The 26,550-nt window shown below is 51.1% G+C and overlaps 1 protein-coding gene across 3 annotated transcripts; it reads left to right on the top strand.

Annotated features, from left to right (window-relative positions):
- The first annotated feature begins 15,911 nt into the window (after positions 1-15,911).
- Positions 15,912-24,747, top strand: PGF (placental growth factor). 3 transcript variants are annotated; one of them, XM_073349195.2, is made up of 7 exons: positions 15,912-17,942; positions 18,998-19,040; positions 20,550-20,746; positions 22,227-22,303; positions 23,126-23,155; positions 23,224-23,315; positions 23,763-24,747. In XM_073349195.2, exons 1-7 carry the CDS (start codon positions 17,874-17,876, stop codon positions 23,840-23,842), a joined length of 588 nt encoding a protein of 195 aa, XP_073205296.1. In that variant the 5' UTR covers positions 15,912-17,873; the 3' UTR covers positions 23,843-24,747. The 3 variants fall into 3 exon arrangements, with proteins under 3 accessions (XP_073205296.1, XP_073205297.1, XP_073205298.1); XM_073349196.2 differs by having other exon boundaries at positions 15,914-16,674; XM_073349197.2 differs by having other exon boundaries at positions 15,915-17,942; positions 23,253-23,315.
- The last annotated feature ends 1,803 nt before the right edge of the window (positions 24,748-26,550 follow it).

Raw genomic sequence — 26,550 nt, 5'->3', positions numbered from 1 at the left:
GGGTTCTGTGCAGGGAAAGGGGGAGGTTAGCAACCCCAAGAGAGCCCAGCTTAGTACATGGGATCTACTCAACAGGAGCCGTGACTGCATGGCCAGCCTTGCTCGTACAATACATGGGGTTCCATAGCTTGGGCAGGTGATGTCTGAGAGAGACTTATTGGGAAAGGACTGGCCTCCAAAGGATTTCTCCTGGAGGCATCTTGAAGCTCTTTGCAGAGAGCCTCCACCCAACCTTCTCCCTCCCTCCCTCCCCTCCCCCCCCCCACTCTGTGCTCTAGACAGACTGAGCCTAGCTAGGCAGCTCCCTTCATATGTCCATGGAGAATGGCTAACCTCACCCACTCCCCGCGTTCTGTGCCATGTCCCATCTGTAGCAAGAGTTAACGGCCAGCGTGTTATTGGACCCAGTTCTTCCCATACACTGCATGGTCTACGCTGGAGCTACCTTTAGCCTGGAGAAGATCAGAGAGCCACTTTGGCAGGTTGATGAGTGTGTGTGTGAGCATGTGTCCAGGTCTGTGCAGCAGTGACTGACTCCCAAAAATAAGTGCCGCAACGCACGGCCGGTACCATTAGTCATACGTGATCATACAGCCGTACCGGAGCACCACAAAACTAAAACAATGCTGGAACGGTGTTCGGAGCATTCCAGCATGACTCCAGCCCTGATGTGCAGGAGCATCTGGCAAGCTCTGTGTGTGGGCTGCACGCCCCTGTGCCTTGTACCTGGTGTCTTCATTTACAGCTGTGCAAAGTGAGCATAAAATGCTGCTGCCCCAGCAATAAATAACAAAAACAAAAACAAAAAAACTCCAACCCTTAACAATGGTGGGGCAGCAGCTGTGCCGAGACCACCCCCATCTGTGCTGATCAGTTCTGTCTCATTCCCAGTACATTTCCCAGACCTGGGGAAGAACTCGGTGCAGCTCAAAAGCATGTCTCTCTCACCAACAGAAGGTGGGCCAATACGAGATAGTACCTCACCCAGCTGGTCATTCTTTCCCGGTGTTTCCCCTGTATCTTGCATCCATCTGCTGTCTCTTGTCCAGTACTGCGATTGTAAGCTCCTTGCAGCATAGACAGCCTTCCTGTTCCGTGTTTGTACAGTGCCCAGCACAGTGGGACACATAGGCGCTACTGCACTATAAATAACGAGAGGTGCCGGGCTTTGTAGAGTCAGGCCCTGTGTGAGCACCCATGTCTACGAGTGCCTGTCTCTGCCTGTGCTTGTGAGCACCTGTCTCTGCTTGTCTTTGTGCCTGTTTGGGCATGCAGCTGGGAGCAGGGCATAGGGGATCAACCAAAAATCATCGTTTCTGTGCTTTCCTTTGTTTGTTTACTTTTCGCTCTAGTAAACAGTGCAGCCCCAGAGATTAGGAAGACGGGAGCAGGAGGAAGAGTGACTGGACTCTGAGGTTATGACCTCCTTGTGGATCCTGGGTTATTTACATTCCTCAGCTTCTATCCCACAGCTACTACAGGCCATTTTCTTCTGAGTCCTGCTGCGAGTGGCTGGCTCTGAGGTAGCCAGGAGCTCACTGATCACCAGCGGTCCTGCCCTGTTCCTTGCAGCCCCTACTGCTGGAGCTCCCCCCACAGCCAGCATGTGAAGTTGTGTGTCATTTTCATGAATGGAGAGCTCTTGAATGGGGATTTCAGGAGCTTTTAGCCTCTTGGCCCCCACGTGGCTGGGACGTGCCAGAGCCTGATGCCCTCAGGGAACTGAAGGGAAGTGTTGGATTGTGGCTGCTTGGAAGGATTACAGTGGAGAGACAAGTAGCATCTGGTTGTCATTAGCGAGGAGCTGCTGCCAGGACCCAGACAGAGTTAGGCAAGAAATGCCCAGCAATATCAAAAGGGGGAGGAGGAGATTGAAGGCACTTGAAGATGTGAGGATAGGGTGGGGCAGGGAATACAGGGCATGGGGTGAGGGGTATGGAGGAGGAAATAATTTTCTCCAATACACAATTTATACTAGACTGAAATCCCATCTGTCCTGGCGGCTCAGCAGCTGCACAGATAGCCCAGGTAATGAGTTTGGAAGGTAATGCAACTAGGGGCATCTGCACCCACTGCCCTGGAGCTTGGAGAGCTTGCAAGAGGGCTCCAAAGTCTCCGGAGACAAGTTGAGTCACGTAGCCAGCGCTAACCATCCTGGCTCCAATGTGGGGGCAGCCACAGCTTGGAGTGTGACTAAGACTCTGTAACAACTGCCCCTTTCTGCCTCCCGTTGCCAGACCCTTTCGAACTTCTCTACCTTCCACCCGGCCTCTAAGGTGTGTCCTGCTAAATTCCAGGGGGATTTATTAGCCAAGTTGGTGAGGTTGCCTCATGCGCCCAACAACACCTGTGTGTGCTCCCTTGTGCATGCATCAGTGTGGAGGCCTAACGCGGTAGTCACAGCATCCTCCAAGAAGAGTAAAGGGGTGGCAGACAAACAGGGCAGCTGACTGGAGTGCAGTGAGGGGAGCAGAGGGGCAGTTGCCTGGCCACCATAGGAGACTGGAATACTAGTTCTCTGGGCCATTGCCTGTGGGATTTAATGACCTGGGTTTGGGCTCATCTGCTGAGATAAGAGCAGACACCCCAGTTAGGGCTTGAAGCAAAGCCAGTGTCTCTAGGGGATGAGATGAGGAAAGTGTGGAAGCAGCTTTCTGTTCACTGTCAGGGAAGGGTACTGAGCTGGCCAGGATAGGGGTTAGTGGACACCTCTTGTCCCCAGCCCCAAAAGCTGGGCTGCCCTGCCCTCACTGCCATAGTGATCTCTGCTTTTGCAGATTCTGATTCTCTATGGAAGCAGGAGAACTACGTGTCATCCACACAGTTTCTCCAAGTTCTTTCCAGTGTCAAGATAAGTGAGGAGAAGATGGAGACTGGAGAGCAGACCAGCCAAGGAAGGAGCGAGCAGGGTTTGAAGTCAAGGGTCAGTGGAAACTTCTATGATGATGATGAGAGACCATTTGGATGAGAAGCTCTCTCTGATTCAGGACCATCAAGTGGGCAGGACTTGTAAAGTGACTTTAAACTAGGATGGAACGCTGGAGAAGGGATTCTGAGGGCTTGGCTACACTTGCGAGTTACAGCACATTAAAGCAGCCCCGGTTGCCCTAGCTCACTACCCGTCCACACTGGCAAGGCACATAGAGCGTTCTGACTCCACGGCTAGAGAGCTCCTGGTATTCCACCTCGGCAAGAAGATTAACGTTTGGTGCGCCTTGGCTGAAACGCCTGGGCATCAGTGTGAACGAGGTGTTGCATTACTGCGCTCTGATCAGCCTCCGGAAACGTCCCATAATCCCCGTAAGTCAAGTGGCCCCTCGTCTCATTGTTTTGGAATCGCTGCAGGAATGCGGATATGCCCTTTGAAAGCTCTGTTTCTGACAGCTGCTGCTTATCTGCTCCAAGACAAAGCAAACCATTATTGTGGAATGCTGTGTGTGAGAGAGAGAGGGGGGAGAGGGAGCTGCTGCTATCTGAACTTACAAGACAGCATGCTGACATGCTCTCAGCCCTTCCAAAACCCTCTCTCTCTCCCCCCACATACACACAACACACTCCCTGTCACACTCCAGCCCACCCTACCCCGCATTTGAAAAGCACGTTGCAGCCACTTGCATGCTGGGATAGCTAACACAATACACTGTTCTCTGTGGCCATTGGAAGAAGTGCTAATGGGGCCATGCCAGTGTGCTTGTAGCTGTCAGTGTGGGCAGATTGCAGCGTTTTCCCTACTGTGCTCTACGAAGGCGGGTTTAACTCAAAGCACTCTACATCTGCAAGTGTAGCCATGCCCTTAGTCTAATAACCAGACATGTGCTTCCAACATCCAATGTCAATGAGAAGAATGAGCCATTCAGCAACAGGAGATGAAGAGAAGGAGCATACTTACCTATACACAAACACCAGGAGTATAGGGAGCTAACAAGAACCACAAGGGGTACTAAATGATGGAGGCTTGGGTCTAGTGGGAATAACAACCTGAACTATCAATGTTGAGGGATATGAGATAGGTAGAAAGGGAAGGAGAGGTGAAGGGACAGCACTATATGTTCAAACCTCTTACTTTACAAAAGTAATTTGGGGAGGAGTTAGGAAATCTAGTGAGTCTGGTGCACTGGGAGGAAGTATTAAAATCCACCAGCATAGGAGAAGGTTGAAGAAGGCTAAAAGATGCCACAATGGAGGGGTGAGAGATGACATTTCCTCTGAGAGAAAGGTGGACAATATGGCTTTGGAGCTGAGTGGCTAAGATCTGAGAATTGAAAAGAAGAACCTGTAATGGAGCAGGAGGGAAGAACCAGCAAGAACAGAGAGTGTGTTAAAGCTGCAGGATGAGGATGATGTCAGGAAGAAAGCAGAATCAGTTAATGCTGCCAAAAAGCTAAGGAGGCCCTGAAATGCTTTCCCCCCATATATCAGAGGGAAGAAGAGCTAGAAAGAAAGCAGGTCAGTTAATAAATGAGGGCGGGGGGGTGGAATCAATGAGGGTTCCTAAATGGCCCAGATACTGAACTCATTTTTAAAGTCCAACCATCCAGAAAAATGAAGAGAACCAACTTGTGATCAAAGGCAGGGAAGTGAATATTTTGAAAATTCAAATATACACAAATCAGCGGGTCTGAGGAACATACACACTTACTAGGGCATCCACAGTTATAGCACATTTGAAATTCATGGCCAACTAGACAAGCACTGGCAGACTACAGAGAAGGGAATGTGATGTCAATTTTCAAAAAGAAAAAGTGATCCTGGCAATGACCAGCCATAAATCTAACTGTTGTCCCTAACAAAACAATGGAAGTGCTAGTAAGAGAGAACACTCCAGTAACCATCTAGAGGACAATGGAACCATGAGCACCATAAACAAGTGGGGTTTGTAGAGGATTCTCTCCAGAGATGTTGGTTGCTTTTCCATCACCCAAAGCAAGTGGACAAAGGGAAGGCAGCAGGACTGAATCATTGTCTCTGGATGTAGAAAAACATGTGATACAATTTCTCCCTGGGCAAAATGAATTCAGTTCAGCTTCACTACATACCTATCACGTGGCCTGAAAAATGGTTGATGAACCATAATCTCAGCTCGAACAGCAGCACCAGTGTACAGAACATCAGGAAGGAGGCCGAGGGCCAGCCAGGACAGGAAGAGATGATGAAACCAGAGCAAGTGACCGAACATCATGCAGGCAAGCCTGATAGAGGGGTGAGAGAAAGAGAGCATCATGCACGGCAAAGTCAGAAGACACCAGGTACTCATATCAGCACAGTTCTGGCCTACAGCCGCGATTATCAGAGCTCATAAGTTAAATGGTGTTGGGCTTGTTGGTACTTGCATGGGAGATCCTACCTCCTGTAAAACCCTGGATGCTCATGAAGTGCTGTGGGGAGTGGCCCCTCTGAGTAGGTAGTGAATCAGGGCACCAGCATGGTGATAGAGGAGGTACTGACTTTTGGATGGGACATAAAACCAAGGCTCAGGCACTTTGTGGTCACTAAAGAGTCAATGACTTTTTGCCTAATAGCCTGACCTGCATCCTGGTCAGATTCCAGCTCCACACACTCTCCTTAAATGCCCCCTGTCATTTCTTTTGGATACTGGATTGCCCTTCACTTCCTGTGTTAGGTGGTGGTGGTGGTGTGGACCATTCATCAGCTGGCATGTTGCACTCCCAGGGTGGGGGTTAGCAATCCCTGTCTGCACATCCTGTAAAGTTCTTTAGGATGAAGCCTTTGGGGTACAGATGTTCGTCCTCACTAAGATGAATCTGGGTAAACCCTGCCTGTGTCGTTCAGAAGTGCCCTCTTATCAGCTGGTGTGGCAACAGGGTGTAGTGTTTGGAAGCAGCTCAGCCTCCTGCCCCTATCTGCACAATGTAGGAGCCTGCTGCTCCCCTGATCCTCCTATGTTTTCACTCCAGAGCAAGGCAGGATCCCGCCTTCCCTATTATTTCATTCTGGGTCAATATTATGACAGCTAAAGCCAAGAGTGCTGCATCCACATGATAAGCAGCCAGAGACACTAAGTTGGGTGTGGATGGTGCCTGAGTTTGGCAGTGGAGAATGAGTGCCCAGCATCAGGAAGGACAGATTGTGGGAGGGGGCGACAGGCGGGGCAGATTGATGGATAATTGCCTCCACCTCTTGGATAATTGCCCCCTGCTCACCGCTAACTCAGGTAGGGAGCATAATAGCCATGTCCCTGAAGAAAGGGGACTGCAGCAGTGGTTCTTGACCGGGGTACATGTACCCTTCGGTGAACTCAATGGTCTTCCAGGGGGTACATCAGCTCATCTAAATATTTGCCTAGTTTTACAAAAGGCTACATAAAAAGCACTAGCGAAGTCAGTACAAACTAAAATTTCATACAGACAATGACTTGTTTATACTGCTCTATGTACTATACACCGAAATGTCAGTACAATGTTTATATTCTAATTGATTGATTTTATAAGTATATGGTAAAAATGAGAAAGTCAGCACTTTTTCAGTACTAGTGTGCTGTGTGACACTTTTGTATGTTTATGTCTGATTTTGTAAGCAAGTAGTTTTTAAGTGAGGTGAAACTTGGAGTATGCAAGACAACTCAGACTCCTGAAAGGGGTACAGTAGCCTGGAAAGGTTGAGAGCCACTGGACTAGAGGATCTGCTCAGGTGTTGGGCGCACCTCCCCTTAGCAGCCCAGCCCCATTCTCATGGGAGGGGATCGGCTCAGCTCACAGTGTGGTGTCACTTGCAGATGGTATCTACTGCTTGCTCTTCAGTGGTCAGCGCAACAGCTGCCCTCCTATACATGCCTTGGAAGTTCTCAGCTCTGCCTGTGCTGGCCAAACAGTGGCAGAGGGCAGCACAAACACGGCCTTTCCAGGCCCCTCTCACCCTGCGCTTGTTATGGTTACAGCCCTGCTCCGCTGGCTGGTGTCTGAAGCCTGTTGTTTGTTTTTGTCCAAACACAGCGCTCTGCAGCTGTTTGAGTGACATTCCCAGGGGGCCTCTTGTTTCTCGGCTCCATTCCCCTCCAGAGCCTGGGGCGAGGCCCAGGAAAGAAGAAGCTGCCTCACACAGGGTGTTGCAAAGAGCCTGCTGTTTCTTTGGGACCGGAGCAACATGCCCAGCAAAGATGGGTTCCTCCTGACTTGCACCCGCTGGCCCAAGCCGCACCTGTGCACACCCTCATCTGCTTGGGTGCCCCTGTGCAGTTCTGTCAGTGCCTTCCTCCGTGGCCACACCTGCCCCTGGGATTTTCACTCTCGAGAACATCTGCCTTAGTAACTAAAGCTCATGATTATCCAGGCAGGAGGGGCAATGTGGGGTGTGCTTAGGAACCATATGTGCTGTCCTTGGCTGGCAGGGCATGTTGAAGGCAGCAGATGCACTGGCAGCTCTGTGTTTGTGCTCCCTCGGTTACCTGGTACTGCCTGTACCATGGCTGGGCTGGGAGCTATCGTGGCTCAGTATATTCTTCCTGTTTCTTGACAAAATAGAACAAACATCCACCCACAGCTTTGGCCTCTCAGGGTAGTTCAACTCCTCCTGCCACCTGTCTCTGGCCCAGAAATGCTGCTGAAAGCCTAGCCCTGCGCATACTGGTATTGAAAACACAGACTGCAGCAGCTGCCTCTTCACCAGCACCAACTGCAGGGATCGCACCCCCCTCGTGCCCACTCACTCTGCACAGTAGACGGGGCCAAGCTCAAAGTCTCAGTGTCCATCATCAGGGGCCCACCTGGCTTTGGGCTTAGGTATCTCATCAAGAGCCTCTCTCCATGGCAACAGCCTTCCCTGGCAGCTATGGACAATGACATTCTCAACCTTGAGGGTGAAGCTCATGAGACAGGGAGCCTGAGCTCTCTTGGTAAGAGGGCCAGCGCCTGGGGACTCATTGCAGAAGAGAATGCGGGGGGAATAAATCTCCAGAGCCAAGGCTAGAACCTCCGTCAACTTAGCACTTTCACAGCTGCCACCAAACCCAGTGCTGGGGAAGGGGAACACAACACAGTGAGGGAAGAGAGAGTGGGAAGGATAGACGGGAGGAAGGAGAAAGCTGGCTCTCGTTCTGGGATAGGAACGAGAAGAAAGGAGCAGCAGCAATAAGGCAAATGCTCATTTGGGGCTTAAGCCTGCAAAGAGGGATTCTTTGCTGCTCCCCTTCCCTGGGCCTCAGACACATCACTAGGCGCTTTCCATTGCCCAGGACTCGGGGCTCAAACAATCCACAGGGCAGCCTTGACACTGCCATCTCCCAGGGCCCATGTGTCAGGTTCCCCTAAGAAGACTTCCCTTCTCCTAGGACTGTGTCAGAGCCACCACTGCGTCACACCCTGCTCTCCCTGTCAGATGGGCAATTTGTATGGGGGGAGGCAGGGGGCTGCTCAGAGGCCAGGCCCAGCTGCTATCGGCTGGGTGGGCCAGCATTAAGCTGCCTGCAGTTCTTTTTCTCCCCCTTTGGCCATCCCTACAGTGAGGCTATCGCTCCCCAGAGCAGGCCTAATCCACGCCCAGGAACAAAAATAAACAGCAGCATTCCGGCCACGTGCAGCCAGGGGTGACTAACCGCCAGCCACTTCCTGCGGTTGCTGACAGCAATAACAGCAGCCTGTGCTCACAATGGGAGGGGGGATGCACAACACAGCCCACTTCCCCCAATTGTCAGCCTCCTCTTTAGCAAACAGACCTTCCCCTGTCTCCCCCCATCCTCCGCACCTGGCCTGGGAGGGAGCTTTGACGCCACAGGAATTTGCAGCAAGGGGCTAAGGAATGTTCTAAGTAACACGTTCCGTGGTATTGCAGGGGCTGGCGATATCGCTGCCTGGAGGGCACTTGCCCTCCACACTGTACTGAATAGTTTCAGTCCTTATGAAACACAGAGACAGAGCACACAAGGGCCCTGCTACAATGCACCTCACTCCTGTGCAGCAGCACCCCTGATAATCCAGCCCTGGACTCCCCACACAGCTCTGTCCATGCACCTCACTCCTGGCCTGCAGCACCGCCTGCTATTCCAGCCCTGGACTCCCCACACAGCTCTGCCTGTGCACCTAATTCCACACCTGTTATTGGCTAAAGAAGGAAATTGGATGGGAGCTGCTTCCCTTGTACTTAGCACCATATAACGATTAAACGTAAAGTCATGCTGCTTCCAAAAAGCTGTCCAGCACCTAGCTCTTGTAAACATCACTGCTGCTACATGCTTGCACTATCCCCTGGTGTCTTAGCTACTCTATATACCATGTTGTCAGTGTCCATATTAGACTGTAAATTCTTTGGGTTATGGAGCATGTCTCTTTGTAGATGCAAGGCCAAGAACACTACTGGCTCTTGATAAATTATGTTACCCCTTTGGTCCGAGTGGTTAGCTGGTATTTGGGGCCTTGCTGGGTTGTTTTTGTTAGGAAGAAAAATTGATGCTAAGTCAGTTATTTCTCTGGTGCAATCCTGTTTATTTGCAAAGACTACACAAAATCTTGCTTCCCTGAACACAGTGGAAACAATCAACAGCAGGTAGTTTCCCTGCTCAGAAATCCAAATCTGCCTTTCCAATGAGTACTGTGCTCCAAAGAAGCTCTGTCCCTTTCCTCCCAAGGCCAAGCTCACAGTTTTGTTGCTGTTTTCTGTTGCTCTCTCACACAGCTGTAACCAATCATTCCCCTAACGTTTGCATTTGCAATCAGCCTCAGGAAACCCCTCTTATTCTCCCAAGGCTAGTTCTTGCTCAAGCCTTGCCATGGGGCCCAGTGATTTGGGTGGTGGCTTTTATTGTTACTCTGAAAGCTATCACTATGTAAAGGGGCATTTAATTACTCCTTCCATTTAGCCTAAATAAAGCTTTGGTTTTAACGAGGTCTGTGATTGTCTAGTGATCAAAGATCTGCTTGATGGCTGCCATTAACACCTGCCAACATAACAATAATAAATAGGTGACATGAAGGGACTCCCTTCTTTTTGCAGAAATTCTGATGTACTTTGAGCCTCTCTGCAGGGAATGCCCCCAACCCTGAAGAATGCCAGTGGAAAGGGAATTGTCTCTGTGAACTATGCAGCTTGATTTCACCAGCACAAACTGGAGCAATATGAAACAAAAGGGGTGAGGTGGACCCTGTTACTGTCCCCATAGCTACTCTAGAGACACCATCAGAGGACCCAATCACATGAGCCACACCATCAGGGGCTCATTCACCTACACATCTACTAATGTGATATATGCAATCATGTGCCAGCAATGCCCCTCTGCCATGTACATTAGCCAAACTGGACAGTCTCTACGTAAAAGAATAAATGGACACAAATCAGACATCAGGAATGGTCACATACAAAAGGCAGTAGAGAAAACTTTTATCTCCCTGGACATTCAATAACATATTAAAAAGTAGCCATATTTCAACAATAAAACTTCAAAAACAGATTTCAAAGAGAAACTGCAGAGCTACAATTCATTTGCAAATTTAACACCATTAATCTGGGTTTGAATAGGGACTGGGAGTGGCTGGTTTACTACAAAAGCAATTTTCCCTCTCCTGGAGTTGACACCTCCTCATCAATTATTGGGAGTGGACTACATCCACCCTGACTGAATTGGCTCTGTCAGCACTGGTTCTCCACTTGTAAGGTAACTCCCTTCTCTTCATGTGTCAGTATATTTATGCCTGCATCTGTAATTTTCACTCCATGCATCTGAAGAAGTGGGTTTTTTACCCATGAAAGCTTATACCCAAATAAATCTGTTAGTCTCTAAGGTGCCACGAGACTCCTCATTGTTTTTGTATCCTTCTCAAGCTGCATATATCCCCAGGCACTGTGATAGCATTCTTTGATCCCTGTGCAGATTTTGCTCTGTACCTGCAGCTGGGGAAATGTTCCTCTTTCCTTTATGCCCCAGTCTTTCTCCTAAGCCGTGTACATCTCTTGCCCTAGAGGTGGATGGCTCAATTTCCCATTGCCAAAGCTTTGTGTCAGCCAGTCTGTGAGGCATTAGGGAGTATGTGGCCAAGTCATGGGAACTGAGCTCTGCTGGTGTGGAGTAACATGATGTTCTGCATTGTCACAAAGCCCAAGGGTACTTGCCCATCCAGGCTGTGTTGGCTTTTTAATGTTTTTCCTTATTTTCCCATTGTGATGGTTTGGGGAATCTGTCTATGTCCAGCTTATGAATTCTGGTTCATTCTATGAAATTGCTGCATTGAATTCCTTGGTGAGTCAGCCATGGTTTGTTGAGATCCCTGACTCTTTCCCTCACCCTGTCTGGGAGAAGCTACAGCCCAAGCAAAAGAAGTCATTAACCTTAATGACTGTGTGCTCATCAAACAATAGGTACGCCTGAGCTGGAAAACCGATTCAATCAAGTTTATCACAGGGAGTGCGGAGCATGGGTTTATAAAGACAAGGAAGTTTGAGGCTGGGGAGAGAATGAAGGGCCTGGCATGCTTTGATAGCAGAGAGGTCATTTTAGACTCTGGGGTCAGCTGATGAAGAAGGCAGCTAGTTGCAGGAGAGAGACACTCCATGATTTGCAGGAGAAGCCATGGGCAGGAGGGGGATCCTGGACTCCTTAGAGGACTCTGATCAAAGCCCAGAGAACACTCCAGAGTGTTGAGGAACCTGAGGCAAGGAACAGCATGCAGGTGTGTTGTTGTTTTTACCTCAGTCTGTATCCTGCTTGTGCTGACTAACGAGATTGTGTTAGGTTTCAGAGTAGCAGCCGTGTTAGTCTGTATCCGCAAAAAGAACAGGAGTACTTGTGACGCCTTGGAGACCAACAAATTTATTAGAGCATAAGTTTTCTTGAGCTACAGCCCACTTCATTGGATGCATGGAATGGAACATATAGTAAGAAGGTGTGTGTGTGTGTGTGTCTATATATATATATATACACACACATACAGAGAAGGTGGAAGTTGCCATATTAATTAACCTCTTACAGTTTGTATGGCAACTTCCACCTTCTCTGTATGTGTATGTTCTTACTATATGTTCCATTCTATGCATTCGATGAAGTGGGCTGTAGCCCAAGAAAACTTATGCTCTAATAAATCTGTTAGTCTCCAAGGTGCCACAAGTACTCCTGTTCTTTTTGAAGATTGTGTTAGAAACCTTTACAAATCCTGTGTGTTATGGGCCTCAGCTATCACATATTCCTTCAGGGGTGAACTGTAAGCCAGAGCGCCCATAGGGTTGGAGCTCTGGGCAAGGGTGTTCTTAAGCTACAGGGGTGTCTTGGAGGTGGTTAGCACTGGTCCTGTGGCCTAGGGCAGCTATATGGCAAGGTGCCATTTCCGTGAAGGGGTAACAGACAGGCTGTGTCCAGGAAGTGTGCCAGAAATGCCAAAGAAAGAGCCAGGGCTGGAGCCTGCCCAGACCAAGGAACACTTACAACGCATGGGCCCAGTGTGTTGGGACCCAAATGCAGCAGCCTGGTGAGTGTCCAGAAGGGGGAGCTTGACTAGGGCTGTGACACTCATCCTCTGCCAATTTGCCAGGTCAGAAATGGGAAAGTTTGTCATGTTCATGAGCTCAGCTGCAATATGTCAGATGGGTTCAGATGACATGTAAGCCCTGCTGACAAATGATTCCCCACCACTGCCTCCTGCATGTCCTTGTGAAGGTGGACGCTTGGGCTAGGAAGTGCTTTTCGAGACTTGTCCCTTAAACTCAGGAAGGGCTGAGATGGAACAGACCAGAGGAGCAGACTCTGCCCCGATCTGTCATTGACAAGAATGCGCGTCTGTTGGAGCCGCATTCCAGCGCCTACTGCACACACCCTGGGAACATAAGCCCACAAAACAGCCAGATGCAGCTCTGTGCTGGGGAATTCCAGCTCATCACAGGGGCCTCTTGCTCTGCTCAGAGCACAAGTGGATCATGTTTGTTCCCTTGTGCAAAGACTCAGGAGGATAAGGATTTCATCTGCACTATTGTCACCACAGTGGAGGGCCAAGTCTATTTCCTAGGAGGACAAGAGATGTTTGAACCCTGGCAGTAATGCCCCAGGATGTGGAATCCATTTTGTGCAGGGCTGGTCCTAATGCCCCATTGTGGATCCTGCTATCTTCAGGTGCCCAAATCTGCCCTACCCACTATAACTGCAGCTTTGACAAGACACCCTGGGGTACAGAGAGAACATAAATGTCCTGGTTGTTCCTTTACACCAGTGGTTCTCAAATTTTTATACTGGTGACCTCTTTCACATAGCAAGCCTCTGAGTGCGACCCTCCTCCTTATAAATTAAAAACACTTTTTTGTACATTTAACACCATTATAAATGCTGGAGGCAAAGCAGGTTTTAGGGTGGAGGCTGACAGCTCATGACCCCCCATGTAATCACCTTGCGACCGCCTGAGGAGTCCCAACCCCCAGTTTGAGAACCCCTGCTCTACACCAACACACTGAGAGCAGAGTTTGGCTCCTCATGTTGCCAGGGATTGTTATTTCTGATAACTGGGGAGTTAATTTCCCACACTTTTATAACTGGAACCCTGACTCAGCCCAACAGTCACCACTTCCTCACTCATGAGATTTCACCCTCCAGTGTGTTCAGAAGCAAAACAAGACATTCGCAATACATTGGCAGTGACTAGAGTTTGAAACTCTCTAGGGCTTTGCTCTTCACAAGGCAGCTGAGCTGGCAAGAAGAGCGCAGCTTCAGAGTGGATTGGCGGTATGATGCCAGGGTGAGAGGAGCCCTAGGGCCAGTCTCTTTGCAAGTTTGCATCCAAATAACTCAACTGGATTTAATTCACACCTTTGTTTCAGTGCAAGTTTCTGTGTAGACAAGTGCTTGGACAGTCACATCACATAGGTAGATAACCTAGATTTAAAATGACACCGAAAACCCCCTTGCAAGTGCCAGCATAGGTGGGATTATATGAAAAGCAATGTGAAGTCCATGAGTCTCAGGTTTCAGTCCTGGGCTGGGATTGGGCTGGTACGCAGCGGGGCAGCGTATTGACACACCTCTTCCAAGCTGCTTTCTTCTCCTTCTGTTTGTCAAGAAAAAGAAAGAGTAAAAAGCAAAAGTAACTTGGAAGCTGTTATGTCTGCAACAAAGTCCTTGAAAATGTGAACCGTGCGCACAGCAGTGCAGTTATAGCTGCCTGAGTTGCAGAATACATGGCTCAATAGCTCTGGGACAGGTGGGGTTTATGATTGTGGGCAGAATGTGGCAGAATACTGCTACTCCCTTTCTCCCCTTGCCCCCCACCCCAGTTTGGCACCTGGTTTTGATACAGCTGAAAGCTCTTGGCAAGCTGGGAAGCCCAAAGGAAAAACTAGAGCTGCCAAGAGATAGGTAAATGTCAGAGTTCTTACAAGAAAATACTATTTTCAAATCATATGACATACGGCCCCCATCTCTGCACTATAGTCATGATGGGTCTGGCTTCTCATATTTTGCAGCCAGCGGCACTGTCCCATTCTATACATTTGTGTTATGTAAAGACAGTGTGTGTGGGGGGGAAGGAGGCTCTTGGGGAAGGGGACAGCTGGCTTTTACAGCTAGCTTGAAGAGCAAGATTCTCGTTATTTATTAAGTGCTGACTGTGTTCAGGACTCTGTAGAAGCCATAAGCCCTGCCCCATGGGATTTACAAAAATAAGTAGCCAGAACCAGATGCTCCAGGAGACCCAGTGGATGGTGCTAGCCTGGAGCTTTTTTAAATACTGTGGTAGCAGCTTGTACTGACATAGCCTTTCTGGGCCATGCAGAGGAAGGAAGTCTGCAGGAAGGAGGGTGAATACCGTTTTGGGGCATGGAGAAGGTTTCGGCCATAGGACGTCAGCTCTACGTGTCTCTGCAGACAATGCGCTCTTGACTAACACAGTCATCCAGGCACCTCTGGGAAATTTGAATACTCCAATTTTTCTTCTAGTTGAAGCAAACTAGTCAGCTCCTCGGCATAGACACAGCCTCTGTATGTTATGGCTACGTGGGCTGGTGCATGCAGTGCATAAAGGCAGCAGTTCTGCACAGATGCCTTTTAAATGAGCTCCATCAACTCCAACTGGCTCTCAAAAATCAGAGCAATCAGGAATCTGTGCCTCTGGCCCCTGCAACAGCTCAGCAGCCCAGGGCTGGGAATCCTCCCCCAGCTTTCTCTGAGCTCCCCATACATGACAAGTTTAACTTGGCAGCTGTCAAGAAGGACCAATTGTTATCATTAAATCCACCCACCCACGTGTCAAACGTCTCTGATTTAAAAAAAAACAACATGAAAATCATGGAGTCCAATACCACAGCCCCGGTCTGTGACATTCCAGTCTGGAGTGTATTACACACAGATTAATATACAGCGACTCTTTATAGTGTGAGTGTTTCAAGGCAGGGACCAAGTCTACATCTGTGTGTGTAGGGCACCTTGCACCATGTGGCCCTGACGGAGGGCTCCAGGCGCCGCCACAGGATAAATATTTATTAATGAGAACTAATTAAAGAGAAATCCTATTTAAAGGCATAAACCCCAGGAAGCAGCTTTAAGGTGCAGACTGGCTTTCGAGAGCTTGAGCTGCAATGTCAATATTATATTAAAGAGCAAGAGGGACGGAGAGCGTGGGAGAGAAAGAGAGAGCCGGACAGGCAGATTAAAGAGAGGATGAACCAGCGAGGGGCATAGAGATGAAAGTGCCCTACTGGGTCCCATCTATTCGCTCACTGGAGAGCCAGGGCAGATCGTTTTCTACAACCTATTTGCCATAGCTGAAGGGTCCCACGTGATGTGCTTTGTGTGACCTAAGGCCGGTGTCCGCTCACACACTGCACGGTGCGTGCCGCCGTGATGGGGGAGGCCGGAGGGCTGGAAGAGAACAGGCTCCCTCCCGCGGACACACCTGTACACGTGCCCGCTCCCACCTGCGCGCCCCGTCTGCACACAGGGACCGCGCGCCCAGCCACAGCGGCACCGGCGCACTCGCAGGCGCGCGCACCTGCGGGGGCGCCCAGAGCCCGGCGCGTGGCCACGCGGCGCTGACGCATGATGAAAGGCAAGGAGCGGCCACCCGGAGGCTGGGGGGCTCCCACGCCCAGAGGATGCGGCGCAGCTCCGTGCCGCCTCGGAGGAAGGGAAAGCGGGAGGGAGGGTGTGAGCTGGGGAGGGACTTGGGAGGAGCCCTGGGCTCATGAAGCAGAGCTGCAAAGCAGGCAGGGCAGCATTCACATGGCCCGAGAGCAGCCCACAGGAGCGGGAGGTGCAGAGGGGCCCCAGAGCAGCCAGTGCAGGAGCAGGAGGGGAACCCGTGTGACGGGATTGAACAGGGCAGAGGTGGTGTCAGAGTCCCAGGACTAAGACAGCTTGGACTTGCATCTCAGCTGTCAAGGTCCCTGGTCTCTGAGCACCCCTCATCCCATGCCACCTCGGGGGCTCTGTAACACTGGCTCCCTGGCCGCTGGCCACTGACCACTCCCAGGCCTCTCCCAGGGCTACGCTGCTGCGGTCGGATCCACGGTTGGTGCTGTGTTTGGGACGCTGGGGTCCTGGACTGTGGCCAGCGTGAGGGCTCCCAGGAGTGCCACAGCCAGGGGATCTCGGCATGTCCCCAGCTCTGGAATCTCTCGCAGGGACCAGTATGTTTGTTTCGGCTGGGACACGGGACTCTTCACTGGGGCAAAACTGAGGAGGCAAAACCAGCGATGCAGCTTCTCAGCAGTTTCCTGAAGCTTCTTGTGGCTCTTGTGCTGCAGGCATCACACACTCAGGTGAGGGACCCCCAGCTTCGAGCACCCCCCCAGCGTGTCCCCCACATAATGGATCTGGGGGAGCTGAGAGGGGCATTGGCAGTGGAAGAGACCTCAGGGATCCTGCCGTAATTGTCCCAAGCCCCATTACCCCCCTTGCATCACTGTGGGGCTAGAGCATCACTGAGGAATCGCTCCTGTAGTGTATTTTTGCAGGCCAGGTACAGCGTGTGGATCAGTTTGAAGCTGTTCTTCTTGGGTTGCCCCACCACTACCCCTCTCTGGTGTCTGAGTTCCAAGTGACCCCTTGTTCCTCGGGTCCTCCCTTAGCAGAGGAACAGGGGGCTGACTTGGGTACTGCTAGGCTTGCTGACGATGCGGGGAGAAGATGAGTATCTCAGATGCTCTCTGAGGAGAAGGCTGGCTCCAGCTAATTTCCAGGAAAAATTAACTCCCAGGAAACATCTTGTGAGAAGAGAGAAAGTGCCATTATTGTAGGGAAGCTGCAGTGGGGCTGGAGCTTCCAGTCAGTCCAACGACTGCTCATTTAGCTGAAAGCGTCTAGAGAGGATTCTGAGCTCATTACCTGTCTCTAGGCCCAGGCCCCAGGAGAGCAGCCTCGCAGGTGCATGTCAGGGCAGCTTGGTGAACTCTGACCCCCAGGAATCCTCCTATACCTGGCAAATCCCATGGAAGAGCCCCCTGCTCCTGGGAGAAAAAGCAGAGAGTTTCCCGTCTGCTGAAAGACAAGTGGGAGAATCACCTCCCCAGAACCCCTACAAGGGCCATACCTCCCATGGGCATGCACTGTGACCAGCATGGCAGCAGAGTATTACTGCATTGAAACAGGGGTGTGACATAATGCAGGGACACCATCTGGGTTCCAGTGAATGAGATCTTAACAGTGACCCCCTCCCTTGCACAGCTTCTCGGGGAAAGTCTGCCCAAGTAGCTGGTTGGGTACCCAGGGGTGGCAGGAAGCCAAACCGATCCCAGGAGATGGTGGGGGGGTATTCCCCCCTTTTAAGCTGACATTAATTCACTTTGATTTTGGTTTATAAACATTTGCTATTGAGGAAAAGTCCATCCCTGCTGACACCCCTGTGTTTTGCTTCTGCTGAGCGTCTGCCAGCTGACCGGGACTACTCTCCTACCTGCTGCAGCCAGCCCACTTTGTGCTGTGATCCCGTCACAGCGGGGCAGCCTTGGCCAGCATTTGGATGGCAGAGCCCCGCCAAGGGAAACCCAGGGCATGGCATGGAGGAATTAGGATTTATCCAGCATCCCAGGTGCACATGGCACTTCACAGCTAAGTACACGTGGCCCCTGCATGTGTCCAATAGGGGCAGATGGCAACATGCTGTGAGCTGGCGGGAGGGAATCAGATGGCGCTCTGACAGCATCCCGATGGTTGGGGTATAAAGACTCATAGCTAGCTCGGGAAGAGGCAGAGGGGTGCTGGGGACTCAGTAGGGGGAGCTCTCTCCTTTGCGGTGTTTTGCTCCATTCTGGGTCAGAAGTGACCCCAGGCCCCAGTGTGGCAGGACAGGTGCCGAGGTGATAGGTGTCCTGTGGATGAGATGTAAACTGAAGTGCTGACCATGTGTGGTCATTAGATCCCCTGGCATGTTGGATAAGAGCAGGGATGTCAGCCTGGGTGTCTTCTACCTCCTGCAGTTTGAAGTTACAAAAGTCTTCACCTTCACACAACCTCCTCAGCTGTTGTTTAGTGAATTATGTCCCACCTAGCTCCTCTTCTGGCACTCAGGGCAGGGTTGGTCCCTGTTGTGTTGCACTCAGTCTACAGTAGTTGTAAACTTGTTTAACTTCACTGCTGGGCTCTGTTGCACAGCTGCCATATTACAGCCCAGAGGTGGCCACATTAAGTGGTGAGTGAAATGATCCCTTGTGGGTCTAAAGTACTTTGGAACTCTTCCGAATATAAAACAGAAAGGCTGGATAGTGCAGGGAACTGGCTGTGCAGGCTAGCATTACAACCGCTATAAACATGCTAGATAATACTTAGTCCTGCCATGAGTGCAAGAGATTGGACTAGATGACCTCTCGAGGTCCCCTCTAGGCCTATGATCCTATGCTATTTATTATCATTGTTATTTATTAGCTCAGTTGCCTTTCTGCTTCTCCATGTATACCAGCAAGTGCCCCAAATGTCCACAACAGATCTGAGCTGGAAGGGCCAAGTGCCCTGTGGGTGGGTGGGTGTTGCAGGCAGATGGGTGAGAATGGGGGGGGTTACACCCCAAGATTTCGCTGCATTGTGCTCACTCCCTGCTGCCTCTTCCTAAAGGGCCTGGGCCTCACCTCTCCGTATTTCTCTCCCTAGCTGTGGGACAGGTTCAGCAGAAACAGCACCTCAGAAGGGCAAGGTGAGTTTGCAGCTGCTTATCCTGGTTGTGTGTGAGAATATTAGATCCCCTGTGGGCTCTGGAATTCTCTCTCCCCTCCTCCCTGCCCAGAAGCTTGGGGATCCCCTCTGTCCTCCAACCCCAGAGGAGGAGACAGCCCGGGGGGAGGGGACTGGAGGCTCCAGAGGGAGGTGATGGGATATGGCCTATGGGGAGTCAGTCTGGGACTATCATCAGCCACTTAGGGGGAGGTGGAGGAGTACAAATGGGAAATGTGTTGGCAAAATGGCTCCCCTGCACCCCCTGGAAGTTAGATCCCCCAAGACCCCCACATTAATGCACCCTCCAGAAGGGGCTTATCCAGCCCTCCTTCGGAGCCACTGAGCTCCAACAGGGCAGCTCCCTGGGATCAGAGCTGAGCAGAATTCTTTGGGTGAAACTTTTTTTTAAAGAAAACTGCAACTCCAGTTTGACCAAAATGTTTTGTCAATTGGTGTTGAAATTTGCTGATTTTTCAGATAAAAAAATCAGAAAAAGCCAAAAAGTTTTGTTTGGACATTTTCAGGCAAAACATTTTGACTTTTCTTTAGACTTTTTATGACCGTTTAATTAAAAAAAAATTTAAAAGATGAAAAAGCTTAACTGCAGGTTAAATTCGACCCCAGGAGGGTTTTCATTTTTACTTTTTTGGAACTGCGGCTGCTTGATAAATTCCAAGTTGAGCTCTGAGGCAGCTTCTCCTCTGACAAGGTTTTGGGTGCTATAAACCCTTGTGCTTCAAGACACGAGCCAACATGTAACTATTTGGGGTTAGAAGGAAACTTCCTCTGAGGGCCGACTATCCCATAACTGCTACCAACAGACTTTCTTGCTCTGATCCATCTGGCACTGGCCAGTGTGGAGACAGGGTAGTGATCTAGCTGGATTGCTATACGATCCAGTACGACAGCTCCTTGATGAACACTATTTTTTGGCATGTCCCAAATCAGGACACCATCCCCCTGCCTTGTCCAAATGACATAAAATTTTCCAGAAAAAGTCAACCACCACCACAGGCCTCACTCCCTAGTTTTAAAGCTGATCAGAGTTACTTGGTGATTTTTAGATGGGGGCCAGCATTGGGCTTCTAGAAGAAATGGGGCTGTTGTCTGAACTATGGAGTGGTGCCACATTTCTCCGTATCTAATGGAGATTTTTATCAGTGTCTGGAGATGAAAAATAGCCTGACTCCAGTGCAGCACATGACAGATGAGACAGGAAGAGAGCAGCAGATGGGACAGCTCAAAGAGGAGAAAACAAATCCGTTAGCCTGGAGAGAGAGTCATAACGCTGGCAGCTGCCTGTAACTTTTGGGGCACACAGCAGGGCTTGCTCTGATGCCTGTGCCAGGTACATGATACACCTCCCAGACTCTGCCCTCACTCAGCCAGTAACTCCACTGTTTAGTGAGGGCTTGAGGGAGCAGGCCAGCAGGCATCTTCTGGGCATGAGCTTATGAGGCCCCCCGCCCCACCTCTGGGTCTCTTCCAGTCCTGCCCTTCCAGGAGGTTTGGGGCCGCAGCTTCTGTCGGCCATTGGAGATGCTGGTGGATATTGCGTCCGAGTACCCCAGTGAGGTGGAGCACATGTTCAGCCCTTCCTGCATCTCCCTGCAACGCTGCACCGGCTGCTGCGGAGATGAGACCCTGCAGTGTGTCCCAGTGGAGATGGCCAATGTCACCATGCAGGTAAGAGCCAGGTGGGCTCAGCTCACAGTGCAGGGACTTGAGCTCCTCTCCTGGTAGCTAAGATAACAATGTCAGGGCATCACACAAAGGTGGGAAACTAAGGCATGGAGAGGTTAGCTAACTTCCCCAGGACACAGTGAGTGAATCAGTGTCAGAGCCAGCAGCAGGAGTCATTCCTGACATTCCACTGAACCCCGAGGCAGGCTCTTTCCCCACATACATACCTCGCCCCTGGAGGTGCGCTGAGCAGCTGGGGAAAGTGAGGGGGGACCCTGGGCAGCAGGCCCAGTGCAGGGAGACGCCCCCAGCCAAGAGGCCTTGTAGGCTGGACTGGAAGGGGGATCGTAACCCCGACAGGGCGGGGGCGATGCTGGGAAGAAGGGTCCTGCCACCTAGAGCCTGAGGGCATGTGGCCACCGCTAGAGCAAGTGTCTGACCTACAGCATCCCTGCAGCACAGCCAGGGCCTGAGAAGGAGGCCTGGGACTTGTGAGGAACAGATTGAACTTCCCTTGCATTCCAGAGACGCTGGTTGTGATGTCCCCGTGCCACAGAGCGGGGTTATGTGTTTTCCTTTAACCTTTCCCATTTTTTCCTTATTTTTTTAAATTGATTGCTGTTTAATAAATTGTATTTGCTTTGAACTGTATGTAATGATCAGTGGGTCAGGGAAGCATCCAGTGCAGAGAGAGCACCCCGGAGTGGGGACACAGTAGCCCCTGCCCTAAGTGACCATGACAAGGTTGGGGGTCAAGCCCCCCAGGAATCCTGGGCCCAGCCTTGTTGGGGTTACAAGGACTGCCACACAGGAGAGTGGAAGGGGAGCCCTTAAGGTCAAGCAGGCCTCTGGGTAAAGGGAGTGGGAGTGAAGACTCAGATCCTTTCACTCGCCAATTCCACCGGGATAGTGTACAAGGCAGGAAAGTTCCCCCATAATAGCAGGACCATTCCTCTGTTACACATGCACCCCAAGATTTCCCACCCAAAGAATGTGTGGTGCCCACAGCCTGGGTTCAGCAGATCCTGAAAACATTGCTTTGCTTCTCCCGTTCTCCTGCCAGCCTGCCCCCAGCACTGTCCTCGACCTCTCCAGCCCCACAGGTTTCTGATGCCCCAGGGGAACAGGGCTCTCGGGATGCCAATGCAGTCACTAGCTGTAAATGGTGATGGGTAGGTGGCCCAGCGTCCCCAGAGACACCTCTGGTTATGATGAGGGGGTGGAGAAAAAAACAGAACCAGAGACATAGGGATTTGTTTTGCTGCAACTTCACAGCAGTGTTCACCTCACCTTATCCCACTAGGGGGCACCACGCATCACAGGGACAACAAACCGCTCTCTATCTCGCACATCCACACGGATACATGCAATGTTGGGCTCCCTGTGTTTGTAACTGTAGGGTCCAAGATGAGACCTTTCAGCAAAAAAGGCAAGTCATAAAAGGGAGAACAGCAAAGAGCCAGTGACTTTTGTTCCCTTTCAGCTCCTGAAGATGAAACCAGCAGGGCAGGCGCCCTACGTGGAACTGTCCTTTACAGAGCACAGGCAGTGCGAGTGCAGGTACGGACCATCCAGGCTCGTTCTTCTCCACCATGCAGGGCATCGCCCAGAGCAGGAGAGACCCCAGGCTGTGTCACCTCTTACAGTGAAGGCCTCAAACCCTCCCACAACCCTGGGGTTGGCAGGCCACCATGGATCCCTTGCTAAGTGGCTCTCCAGCACCATCTAGTGGCCTCTCACGGACATATAGAGGCTGTTCCAGAACTGCACCGTTTTCCAGCCTGCCGAGAAACTCTGACTGCTGAAGAATGAGTCAGGCCCAGATTTTCAAAAGTGGCCTCTGGTTTTCGATGCCTCAGTGTTAGGGGTTCAAATTGAGATACCCGAGGATTGATTTTGAGAGGTGTGTGGAGCAACTACAGCTCCCGTTGCCTCCCTCTGAAGTTGTGGGTGCTTAGCACCTCGGCAAATCAAGCACAAGGGATGTCAGTTTGGACTCCCAAAACTAGTGGCCACTCTTTTGGCCATGTCTGCCTTTGTGTCTGACCCTCACTCTAGTTCCTCATCTGTGCTGTGTCCTGGCTCCTCCCCTTATCTCCAGGTGCTACTTGGATTGAGAGAAGCTACACTGCATTAAATACTTTCCGGATGTGCATTTGCCACAAGTCATTGATGTCATTGGCAAAAGGATGTTTTATCATTATAACAGGGAGGAGCCCAAGTGTGGGAGTTCTAGCAGGCAGCCTGTCAATTAGGATGTGGTCCCAACCCTGTGGAGTCCATGCTATTTCCCTAGCACCCCATCCTCCCCCAGTACCTAGGGGCTCTGCAGATGCCATATATGCAGTGTGATCATTTTACTCTCTCCTTTTTCTCCTCCAGGCCTCGGCGGGATACCCTGAAGTCAGGAAGGTAAGCGCTATTAGCAGGGATTCTGGAGTTTCGGACTCTCAGCCCTGGCTCATCTCCCATCCATTCAGACTCGTCTTTTTCCCCTTTCCTTTTGAAGGAGGAGACCCAAGGGCCGAGGCAAGAGGAAACGAGAGAAGCAGCGACCTAAAGGCTGTGACCTGTGAGTGGGCGTTAATCCAGGAGGAGGGGTCAGGGCAGTGTCTCTTTTCAGAGGTTTCTCCCAATAGTGGCTCTTTGGCTGCAGCTTGCTGCACAGGTGGGGCTTAGGGACAGCGCACCAGCACCTGGAGTGAAACTGCTACATCCCAACACACAGGGGTTGATACAGACCCAGGCCTGTCTCTACCATCTTTTCTGTGGATCTCAAAGTACTTTTCAAACATTCATTAAACCCTCCTGATCCCTGACCCCGGCACTGCCCCACTGGGAGGTGACAGTGTCATTACCCCCACTTCACAGGTGGGAAAGCTGAGGCACAGAGAGGAATGGACTTGCCCAAGATCACCCAGAGAATCAGGAGTAGAGCTGGGAATAGCACCCAGAGCCGCTAGCTCCCAGTCCCCTTTCTAACCCTCCATCCTGTCTTTGTGCTGTGTTCTCTTTGCAGATGTGCCATTCCTCGCAGGTAACCATCTCAGCAGGAGAGGGCAGCACCACAGCGCCTGTACTTATTACCAAGTCCTCTAATTGCCTGTATGTATGTGCCAATTGCATTCTTGACTGAACCTTGTGGGACTTGTGACTACTTGCACCTGTGAGCTGTGACCCTCCGAGCAGACAAGAAGCGGTGAAGCGAGTGACAGGACAGGAGCATGGGCCCTTTTGCCGGAGAGGATGACCTGGACTCTTGCTTGGCCACCTGCAGGGATACAGTTCCAGGACCAGGGAAACTCAGCTGCGAGAGGCAGTCACCCCTTAGCCTGACCTGCCCCTGCCTTAAGGGCCTTTCCAGGAATCTCTGCACGGTTAACATTAGTGGTTAAAGGACCCAGGGACCAGATTCAGGACTGAAAAGCTTCATAATGAGGCTCAACAGGTCCAGCGCTTTGCATTCAACACTCAGCCAGAGGACTGTGGGGGACAAGCTCGGCCAAACATGGGAATGTTTTTGTGACCCCTGCAGCTGAAGGAGTATTCTAAAGTGCTGAGGGTGCAGCAGGACAGCACAGAACCTCAGGGAGGTGCCAGCCCAGGGGCTGCTGCATTGGGAACATTCCCTGTTGTCACCCACAGGAGTCTTGTGTTGTCACCTCCACCTTTGCAGAGCAACCCTTCCCTGAGCTGTCAGCTGGCAGAGGGGACCACACAGTCATGAAGGAAGGAAACTTGGTCCCTGGTGGGTACTCCAGTGTGGTGTCTGTCCAGCTCCCTGCACAGGAAAGACGTGGAGAAGCTGCAGTGAGTGGAGCTGGCCTGGGACCTATCTGCTCTTTGAGTTCCCTGGGTGGGATAGAGAATCTCAGGTCAACTGTATCACAGAGGGAATCATGACACCTCAGCACCTGGGCTGCAGCAGGTTCCTGGGAACCCTCCCCTGGCTACAGTGTAACAATTTTCAAGCCAAGTCTTTCTGAATAAAGCCTTACCATAGAGAAATCCAGAAGCCAGCTTTGAGAATGCATTTGTCTCATGTCCCCGACACCTGTTCTTATCTGCTGCCCTCTGAAAAGCACTGTTCTCCATGTGCTTCTGGGACTGAAGCTTCCTCTCAGCCTGTGCCTCTCCCTCATTCTTTACAGCACATCCTGCTAGTGCTCCCTGCCAAATTTCCAGTGTTTCCTTTTCCACCTGCTGGGCCTGGAGTTGCTCCATTTGGGTTAAATTGAGACGCCTTGTTACTCTGTTCAGTAAGAAACCTCAACAGAGCTGATGGCCCCCAGATGGTACAGCCCAGAAATGCAGCATGGCCACCCCAAAAGCTACAAATGCCCCCATCTCCAGACACCTCCAGCCTGAAGGAAGGTCAACCTCTGCCTCAGCCTCTCTGACCTGCAGCCTCAGAGGAGGGGGAGCCTGGCAGCTATGTTGCCTGCCTAGGGAACTGTGGGATGCATGCCCATAAGTCATAGCACTTAACAATTGAATGTTGTCCCAGTGTAGCTGCAGGGCAATTGGACAACCCATAGACACATGAGCGTGGATGCAAACCACTCTGTTAGCTTTAATTGAGCTATGCAACCCCAGCTAGGAACAGTCACACTCACTCGGAAGTGCAGAAAGGCCTAAGGGAGTTTTGGCAGCACTCGCCACTCCCAGTTCTGAGCTGAAATCTTCAGTCGCCTCCCCGGCAACTCACAAATTTCACCTTTTCTGAGGCTCTAAAGCATAGGGTTCCTGAGTGATGCAGCCAGATGTCTCCCTTGGGCCAGGATGTGTTCTCCCCTGTTCTCCATCACCTTCCCAGCTCAGAATTTAACTCTAAATCCCTTGCTAAAGGAGTGACCTGCCCCACTTTCTCCTCTGATCTTCCCTACCTCTTTCTCCACACATGCCACCTCTCTGCCTTACCTCCCCACCACCTTTCCTTTATTGACGATCAATCACTGGGGACCTTCACCCTTGCCCTACTGCCCCTCTGCACTGGCTGAGCTGGTGCAAAGGCACTCTAGAGCAGGTGTAAGCCCTCCCTCCCTTCATGGAATACCCTGGCACAGAAGGTTGTCTGTGGGAGCCTCAGAGCCAGCTCTGTACCTGCTCCGTCCCCCCACGGAAACACCCAGCACAGGGGATACTCAAGAGCAGGCTGGGAGCAGGAGGGTAGCATCTGGGTTGTTGTGTCTTAGAGCTCTAAACACCTTTAAGAATATGGTGAAACCACACTGGCATAGTTGGAGTCCGAATAACCATGTTTAAAGGGATATAACCCAATTCCTGTACACCACAGTTGTCTCAAGACACCAGCTATTCACCATTGCAGCAGGGCCCATATGAGCCTTGGAAACCAGAGTGCAATCTAGTGTGCCCTGAGGGATGGATCTGGGCCCATGTTTTCGCCCCTCCAATGTGCTGCCAATACCTCAGAGTTCAAACATAGGATTCGCCGCACAAGAGCAGAGCAGTGATCCACCTACTGCAGTGTCTGGTCTCTCACAGTGGCCAGAACCAGATGCTTCAGAGGAAGGTGCAAAAAAAAAAAGAAAAAAGAAAAGAAAAATCCAGTAAGGAAATAACCTGTCCCCAGGAGAAGTTTCTTCCTGCCCCTGTCAGTTCTGGGTCACACTCTGACGCCTGAGGGTCTGTATCCCTTACGCACATTCTGTCATAGTGGGACGATGGGGGTCCTCATCATCCTTTTTAAATCCTACTGCTTGTCAGTTCCCTCAGTCCCCTGCCTATCTAGTTCCTCCACTCCCCCACTCCCCACCGTGTGCGGGCAGCACGGGCTGCTCAGCTGT

This window comes from Lepidochelys kempii, chromosome 6 (genome assembly GCF_965140285.1).
Source record: "Lepidochelys kempii isolate rLepKem1 chromosome 6, rLepKem1.hap1, whole genome shotgun sequence".
Lineage (NCBI taxonomy): Eukaryota > Metazoa > Chordata > Testudines > Cheloniidae > Lepidochelys > Lepidochelys kempii.
The sequence above is the reverse complement of the archived record's forward strand: the minus strand, read 5'-3'. Positions and strand labels throughout refer to the sequence as shown.